This window comes from Ceratosolen solmsi, unplaced genomic scaffold (assembly GCF_000503995.2).
Source record: "Ceratosolen solmsi marchali unplaced genomic scaffold, CerSol_1.0 scaffold56, whole genome shotgun sequence".
In the NCBI taxonomy this organism is placed as follows: Eukaryota; Metazoa; Arthropoda; class Insecta; order Hymenoptera; family Agaonidae; genus Ceratosolen; species Ceratosolen solmsi.
In genome coordinates, this window is record NW_011948425.1 from 6,394,261 (window position 1) to 6,402,833 (window position 8,573).

The following is an 8,573-nucleotide window of genomic DNA, read 5'->3' on the forward strand; positions in this document are numbered from 1 at the left end:
TGAGTGCAGGGACAATCGAGTATAGTAAAATGTTGTTCGTTTCATCGAAACTGCCTTCCCACTTACAAATCTTGAAAATTAATTATGTCTCTAACGTATCGACAACTTTCTATGAATTGCGTAAGGGACGTGAAGTCTTGTCTCATATATGTACGTATAAATATCGCCTACTTATATCTTTCTTATATTCTATAAATTTCGTTTATATATCTCAACAGTTGATATGAATTTGTTGCCATAAGTTTGGATTAAATGTATGGTCGATATGAATTGTTTATACTTATAAATATTAGGAAATACTGATCAATATATTTATAATAAATATATGTAAAAAAAGAAATCAAGTGACATAAAAATATATGAAATTTACTATAGTAATAAATTTTATAAAATAAAAGAAAATACTTTATTATCTCCTGCTATCAAATTAATGTGATAAGAAACAAATTAATTTTAAATATTTTAAAATGTAGAAACGAAGGTGTGGAATATTTGCTATATTTTCATTTTACATGCCTTGAATTTAACAACAATTTAAGAGATTTAAAAAGTATTAAAAGTAGTTTATTATTACGTTAATTGACTAAAAAACAAAAAAAAATAAAAAAAAAAAAATATGGAAAAATACGTGTCTTTTTAGATTATTTAATCATATTTAATCAAATACTTGTTGCATTTATTGATAATACTGTCGAGGATTCATGTTTTTATAGCAATTGACTTTTTCATTTTCATTATTATTCACGTTTGAGTAATTAAATTTTGATTATTGATACAAAGAATCACAAAGTGATATATAACAAGAAATACCAAAAATTAATTTTATTATTCTATTTATCAAATCTTATTCTATTTAATTGTAAAATGACATATTGTGTTAAATTTAGCGAAAATTGAATGTTTTCGTTAGAATATTCGTTGAATTAAACAAAATTGAATAAAAATTGAGGAAAATTGAAAATAAATTGAATAACAAAAATAATGAAATATGATGCGTTAGAAAATTGTTATCTAATTGGAATAGTTTAGTTTCTTTAATAATTATAAATTAAAAATTGATTTTATTTTACATCTTGAACTAAATTCAGAGAATATTTAATTTATGCATTATCAATTTACGTCTTTAATAGAACATGTAATAATAAATTGTGATAGTTTATTTCTAAATAAGCAACAAAAATCAAGTAAAAATGATCCAAGGTAATTTTTAAAATTGCCTTTAGCTTTTTCCTATTCATTTGTTTGTTTTACCTTGGATCATAAAACTCTTAACTAGAATGAATTATTATTATTATATTTAAAAAGAAAATTTTGAATGTAAACCAAATGATTTATTTGTAATGTTGTTTTTTGAAAATTACAACTTATTAATGCATTAAATAAGAATAGTCATATTCTGACTTAGATTTATTAAATGAGATATAATATATAAATAAGTTATAATATTCTTTGAAGTGAAACTTATTTATATCTAAGTCATAAAATATTTATCTACTAAACCAAGATAAAATTCGTAATAATTATAAAAATAAATCGGAATACTACAATGTTTATGTATGTGTTTAAACACTCGAATCAATTTTCGATTAATTATTTACATATTTATATTATAATTATCAGTATTGTATATATTTCATTTATATTATTTGTCTTTACGTTATAATTATTAAAAATAGTTATATCTTTGAAAGTTACTAAAATAATTACAATCTGGTGGTTTGGTATATCATTGCATGTCGTAAACAATTTGTTAAGCTTAAATCACATATTAATAGCATAATCAAAAATTAATGGTTTTACTTTCTTTTTCTTTTCTTTTCTTTTCTTTTTTTTTCTTTTTATTTTTTTTTTCTTTTGCAAAATCATTCAAAGTTTAACATAGTAAAAATACAACTCGTTTTGCAAGTATATATTCTTTAAGATTATTAAACACTTTGAATAAAGTCGATTAAAATTTTAATATTTAATTTGACCTTTTTTTATAATTTTGATTAGTCATATTTTAAGGAATTATTTTCTGAATTTGTTCATATGTGATCAAGGTCATTGCGTAAATTACTTTATTTACAATGAGATAATAGAGTAATTTAATTTAGTGACAGATATTCATTTTTTTCATTAATGTTCTAATATTTCCTTCTAATAAAAATCTTATTTTATAAAATACACATTGGCATTTATTTATTTATTTGTTTATGTACAATGATCGTATTTAATATATTAGCGATTTAATAATGACTATATCAAAAACAGTTCATTTTCTTAAAAACGGCTCGATCTAATAATTCATATATATTTTTTTAATTTTTTTCTTTTCTTTATATATATATTTTTATACCGTAATTTGTTAATTAAAAAATGTTAAATAATAACTCTTTATTTCAGTGTAGCAACGAAAGCCTTATATTATCTTCAGCTTTTTATGTTTCTTTACATTATAAATATAATTTTCGTCGTATGCACTATCATCAAGCTTTCGGCATTTTATCGTGAAAGTTAAAAATAAACTGTTACACTTTGAATTTCTTATTTTTATCATACATCGAAACATTTTATGACATAAAGAAACAATTTTTCGTATTTTTTTTTTTTTTTTTTTTTTTTTTTACAGCAATTTTTTTTTTAACCGTAGTTTTGTTTACTTGAAAGAGTATTATTTTTATAACGATAATATAACATTGTTCGTAATAATGTATGCGCACAAATTTTTTTTTAAACTAATTTTCAACGGTGGTGATTTTATTTTGTTTCTCTGCAATTATATAACTGACTTTGATATAATCTATATTATCTATAACTCGCACAATGAAAATGAACTCCGCGATTCAAGAACGATTGACTCGAAGTCACTACGACTTACTCGAGCTTTACAGGCAAATCTCATAGAAATTTATAAAAATCGCCGTGATCATGTCGCTTGTAAGCATGATTCGCGAAACCTTGGGCAGTCGGATGCATGCGTTGGCAATTTAAATGCAATGTAAATGCATTGCTATAGGAAAGAAGGAAGCCATCGATAGATAATGCGACCGAGGTTTCTGTGCGTTGAAAAACGTACGCAACGCATCCGCTCGACTCTCCATTTCCAAAGTCCGAAATATAACGGCTCGACTATGCGGGCCCCGCAAAGATTCATGAAAACGAGGCCGCATGCAGAATCCTATCTACCCGCGAGCTCAGCCAATGTCAAGCTATCGTAAGTGTAAAGGTACGCGGGAGTGTGTAGACAAACACATTTGCTCACTCGCAAGGTGCGGCTCCTTCGCTTGCGCGAGCTCCGCACAGCCCAATAACCCGAATGTAACCGGACACACGCAAACCGAGTGAGCGGTCTCTTGGGTTGAGTGATAAAGATAGACGGGGAAGGTGTGGAGGTGGCGAGGAGGTGCAGGCCCGATGCCTCAATGTTGGGAAAAGTGAAAAATGTAATGCAACGCAACACGTGCTGCCACGGTGATTTCTTATCGCCTACGACAATTCGGTTGGGCTACTTCAAGGATCGCCCGACCATTGTTCCTCTTTAACGATTTAAAGAGCTTTCCAAGTAGCTTTTCGAAAGTGTACGACGGTACTTTATAAGGAGTTGCTCGGCGCGAGCCCTAAGATTTGTTTGATAAATGGAGGGGAAAAGTGAAAGCTGCCGCACACCATGAATTATTACATCCTGAATTATTACGTTCCATCATTATTCTAAGCATCTTTACTCGTCTAGTTAACTACATTTGAAGATGTGATTTCGTTAAAGAAAAATAATAATGATAATTATAATAATTGAATAAATAAAACAATGTAACAAACAAAAACAAAAAATAAAATAAAATTCGGACATAGAACTTTGCAATGCTTGGCCGCGCTGTTTGTCGGTAAGATCGGATGTTTGTCATAGACTCTTCTCGCGATAAATCATTTTAGATGATTTGTAAAGCGAATTACCATCATTAAATGTTTCACCTGAGAAGCCCTCGCTTTATAATTTAAGTAAGACCGAATTATAAATAATTTTAGTGGAAGAGTTGAACGAAGGTAAGACGAGAGGAGCTTCCGATGCATACACAAGAATACAAGTGTTCTTTGTATGGCAAAAGGGCCGAACGAGACGGCGATGCGCGATTCGAGCAACTGGAAACAAAAACGAAGCTAAATTAGAAAAGGGAGACGAAGCAGACGAAGCATACGAAGCATACGAAGCATACGAAGCATACGAAGCATACGAAGCATACGAAGCATACGAAGCATACGAAGCATACGAAGCATACATACGAAGATACGAAGCATACGAAGCATACGAAGCATACGAAGCATACGAAGGAGACGAAGCAGACGAAGCCGACGAAGTAAAGGAAGTAGATGAAGCAGAAGATGTCGAAGATGTAGAAGAAACAAGTAGAGGAGGAGGCGGAGAAGGAGGAGTAGGAGGAGTAGGAGGAGGTGGGAGGGGAGGGGAGGGGGGGGTGGGTGGGGGTGTTGCTCGTTTCTCGCTTGTGCGAAAACACGCGAAACATATGAAAAAGAAAGTCGACGAAAGAGGAGGGGTCAGGAGAGGCGAAGGGATCCGTTCGTGGTGGATAACGCGGCCGCGGACACGGCGATCGACGATCTCCAGTGGAGAGAAAGAGCTAGAGAGGAAGGCGCGCGAGGAGGAGGTGGAGGGATTGAGAGGAGTTGTATGATGATGGGGAGGGGAAGGGGGAGGAGGTGAGCGTGGTAGAGAAGCACGAGGGTCGTGGGGGAGGTGGAGTAGGACGAAGGGAGCTGTCGCTCTCGGCCTGTCGTGCCAGATTCAAGTTTATTGACACGGATCTCGGTCCGTCCGGCTGTGCCGCGGCCTGGAAAGGCGGCGCGAGAGACACACGTAGTCACCTCCCGTTCTTCCTTCCATGTTCGCCTGCGTCTCTTTCCACGGCCGTACCTGTGCTCGCCATCTCGCTCTGTCGCGCAGGTGTTTTGTTCTCCTTGTCTCGCTGTGCGCCTCTTAAACGCGATTTTTCATGCGTGCGCGCGCCTTCGTGTGGCAATGAGCGAGACAGTCGGCAATATGCGACCAGCGCTCGCTCTCGCATTTTACTTTATACAACAGCGAATGAATCGGTAGATTCTTTGTTTTGCTATCTTGAATTGCTCTATGCATTGATTTATTTCGTATGTGCATATCCTTGCACCGCTTCAAAATTCAATACCGCGCGAATGCGTCGCACGTATAGATGTTTCTTCTTTAGGCTTCGAGTACGTCATTGCGACTGCTATTGTCGCATGGACCAATTGAATATGATACTTCATCTCTTATACTTGGAAATTTTATCCACTTCTTCGATCGTGAATTGTAAAACTGTTGATATGGCATTGAGCATGTGGCACTTACCCGCAGCATCGTCGCTCGTTAAATAATTAATGAAAACGTTTTTTAAGTACTCCAGATTAGCACCTTCCCGCGATTTGGAAGCTTCCAATCTGTAATAAATGTTAGCATTTTCATATATATATATATATATATATATATATATATATATTTGTTTTTATTTTTCGGAAATAATTTCATACATACCTTTTTATTTGAGTTGTTAATTTTTTAATTTCCTCCTCGTGTTTTTCCGCCGTGTGAAATGAATTTCTCTCTAAATCACGAAGCGCTATTTCCATTTGCACCGTCTGCTTTCGTAAGCTGGAAACTTGAACTTCCTTCCTAGCTAATTCCTGAGTGTAATGAATCATTGGAGGATTATTATCAGTGGTTAAAAGACCGGAGACCAAATCAGTTACTTCGGTTTTTATGTGCCTCATTGGCAAATGAAATTTTTGGTTGACCGTATCTAACGCATTCTTTTTAGGTAGTAATGCATCGAAAGACGATTTAAGTATTCGTATCTCTTTATCCTTTTCCTGTATTACAATTAGCGAACGTTCGCGTTGTTTGAGAAGTTGCTGTTCTAAATTGTCTATCTTATTCTTAAGTTCGATATCTTTTTTTACCAATAAGCTCTCGGTCTTTGCAAACTGCTCTTGCATTTGCTGCTGCTCTTTTTCCAATCTCACTTTAAAATCTCTTTCTTTCTCTGATAATTCGGCAACTAGCATACGTAATTTCTCTTCTAAATTTTTATTATGAGATTTTGCTCTGTGCAGTTGCATTTCATCGTTTGAAATGCCGTTTTCGTGATTTTGATATCGTACTTCGTTCGCAGCAAAGCGTTCCTTATATTCTTCAAATTCTTTAATCACAGTCTCGTATTTTTCTTTATAACTAAAAGCTTCACTATTATCACAGAGTTTCAGACTATTCAGCAAATCTAGAAAGCAGTAGGATTGTAAGCATAAAAATTTTGTAAATTTTAAACATGACTATTGCTAGTTTGCATCCTAAATAGTAAATATTTAATAAATTTGTAAACTAAACTAACGATAAGATATTCAAAAATTAAATTTCCATTGAATATTGAAATTTTAAGATTTTCTTAGTTCACGTTAGACAATTGGAATATACTAGCGATACTTGGCATTAGAACTTTACAAATTAGCAATTTATTACATTGTAAAGATGAACAAACCATTATTTAAAAAAACTTTATGAAAAATCTCGAGTATAAGCTATTGTACAAGACTCTACATTAAATGTATTAAATACTTTAGAAAAACCTATTCAATATGTAATAATTTAGAATAATTACCTTTAACGTTGGAACATGAACTGCCTTTATCTAATTCAACAAGTTCAAAATAAAAGCTTTTAATTTTCTCTGCCAGTTCGTGTGAAGTTTGATCGGTGCTTTGCTTATTATTATTTTGTAATACAATTAATTGATCTTTTAATTTATAAATAGTCTTTTGATCCTCTTGACGAAGTCTGTCGTAACCACCGACAATATCCGACAATTCTGCTAATCGACCTTCTAAACCAGCAACTCTCGATTCATGACTCGCAGACAACGATCTCATTTCTTGTTCCGCAGCTGTAAGTTTTTTCTGTTCCTGTCAGACGTTTATTATTATTTCGTTTCTCAAAATTAATAGTGACATAATAATCCTACCTCTAGAATCGCAGCCTTATGCCTCTTTTTCATCGTGGACATTTCCGATTGAAGCTTCAATAGCGTTGTAGGTGCTTCGTTGACGGCTGCTTCCGCTTGCTTTAATTTATTCTTCACCACGTCAAGCTCCGCCTCTAATATTCTATTTTGGGACTTGCTAGGCATCAAAAACTTTAATTCCTTCAATTGCACTTCTAATTGATCTCTTACTCTTTGCTCGTTATGAATCTTTTTATGTAATTCTCTATAAATATGTTGTTTTGTAGAATATATTTACATGTAAATTAATAATAATTTAATAGAATTGGAATATTACTTAATCGACGCGGCGTGTTCACTTTGTTCCTTCTCTCTCTCATGCCGCTCCATAATTAATTTATATTTCAGATGTTCGACTTCCGACGTAGCATGACCTTGAATACGCTTTAGCTTTTCTTTCAAATTCTTTGTTACTCTTTCGTGCTGCAAAATTATTTTATCCCATTATCGTACATTACAAATATACCATTAGGAATAATTAATAGTCTTTATGCTGTAACACCTCTTCGCGTTCGCTTCGAATTTGCTTCTTTTCGGTCTGAAAATTTGCCTCCATCCTTGACTTTTCAGTCGATAACACCGCCAAGGAATTCATTAGAGTTTCAAGTTGATTTTTCAGCCCTTGAACAGTGTCCTCTGAATTTGTTTTATCCAACATATTTGAGGACTGCATCTGTTAAAAACGCTTCCGTTACAATATTGTTCTTATATTGCTATTTCAAAATATACATGAATTAACGCACCTTTGGCTCTTTCTCTTGTATACCTGCCGATTGCTCGTCCACTTTCAAATCTGCAATTACAGCAATTTGATAACGTTAGTATTCTTTTTAAGTTCCCGGGTAAAACCAATATACCACCAGCATACGTACCATGAAGCTCGTTTTGCAAGTCTCGCTGATTCGACCGCGTTTCATTTTGCATATTTGCATTTTTTACCATTTTGAAAGACATTATTATCCTTTATCTACTACATCTAGTCGCGATGAAGAGATGTGACAATTACAGACGCATTTTTACCGAGTAAAGCGATATTCTAAGAACACGTCATTGAACCGACGTGTAAACCACGGAGAGACATGTTGTTGATCTTTTCTAACCACAAAATAGATATAAATTTACAAGCAGACAATACTTCCAACTGGCTTTGACTAGCGGAACGTTATCATGTTGAAAATACTGTTAGTCTGGCGAGGGGTTGGCGAGGGGGACGATGGCTGGCAGGTCCGTGGATGGAGCGGTGAGGGGACGATGAGGAGAAGAGGGCGGAGGAGGAGGAGGAGGAGGAGGGGGTGCGAGAGAACAGAGTGTTCATAGTTAGCGTTTAAAGTCCAATTTTTGTAATCCACCTACCGTCCATACTAGCGCTGTATGGCATTGTAGAAACGCATACTTATCCATTTCATGGGCCTTTTTGATAGAATTAGGCTATTAAAATTGAGAATAGAAGTTTTTATGCGATGAAAAAAATAGTTAGGGATTTTGCTTTGAAATTGCTTGGCCAATCAATGC

The 8,573-nt window shown here is 33.8% G+C and overlaps 1 protein-coding gene across 1 annotated transcript; it reads right to left on the minus strand.

Moving 5' to 3' along the window:
* Positions 1 to 4,697: 4,697 nt before the first annotated feature.
* Positions 4,698 to 8,265, minus strand: GCC88 (GRIP and coiled-coil domain containing 88 kDa). Its single transcript, XM_011500509.1, has 8 exons — positions 7,934 to 8,265; positions 7,805 to 7,854; positions 7,564 to 7,734; positions 7,339 to 7,484; positions 7,023 to 7,266; positions 6,663 to 6,963; positions 5,543 to 6,284; positions 4,698 to 5,448 (listed from the first exon to the last, which is right to left on the minus strand). The coding sequence occupies exons 1-8, from the start codon at positions 8,013 to 8,015 to the stop codon at positions 5,274 to 5,276; spliced, it is 1,911 nt and encodes a 636-aa protein (XP_011498811.1). The 5' UTR covers positions 8,016 to 8,265; the 3' UTR covers positions 4,698 to 5,273.
* Between the last annotated feature and the right edge of the window lie 308 nt (positions 8,266 to 8,573).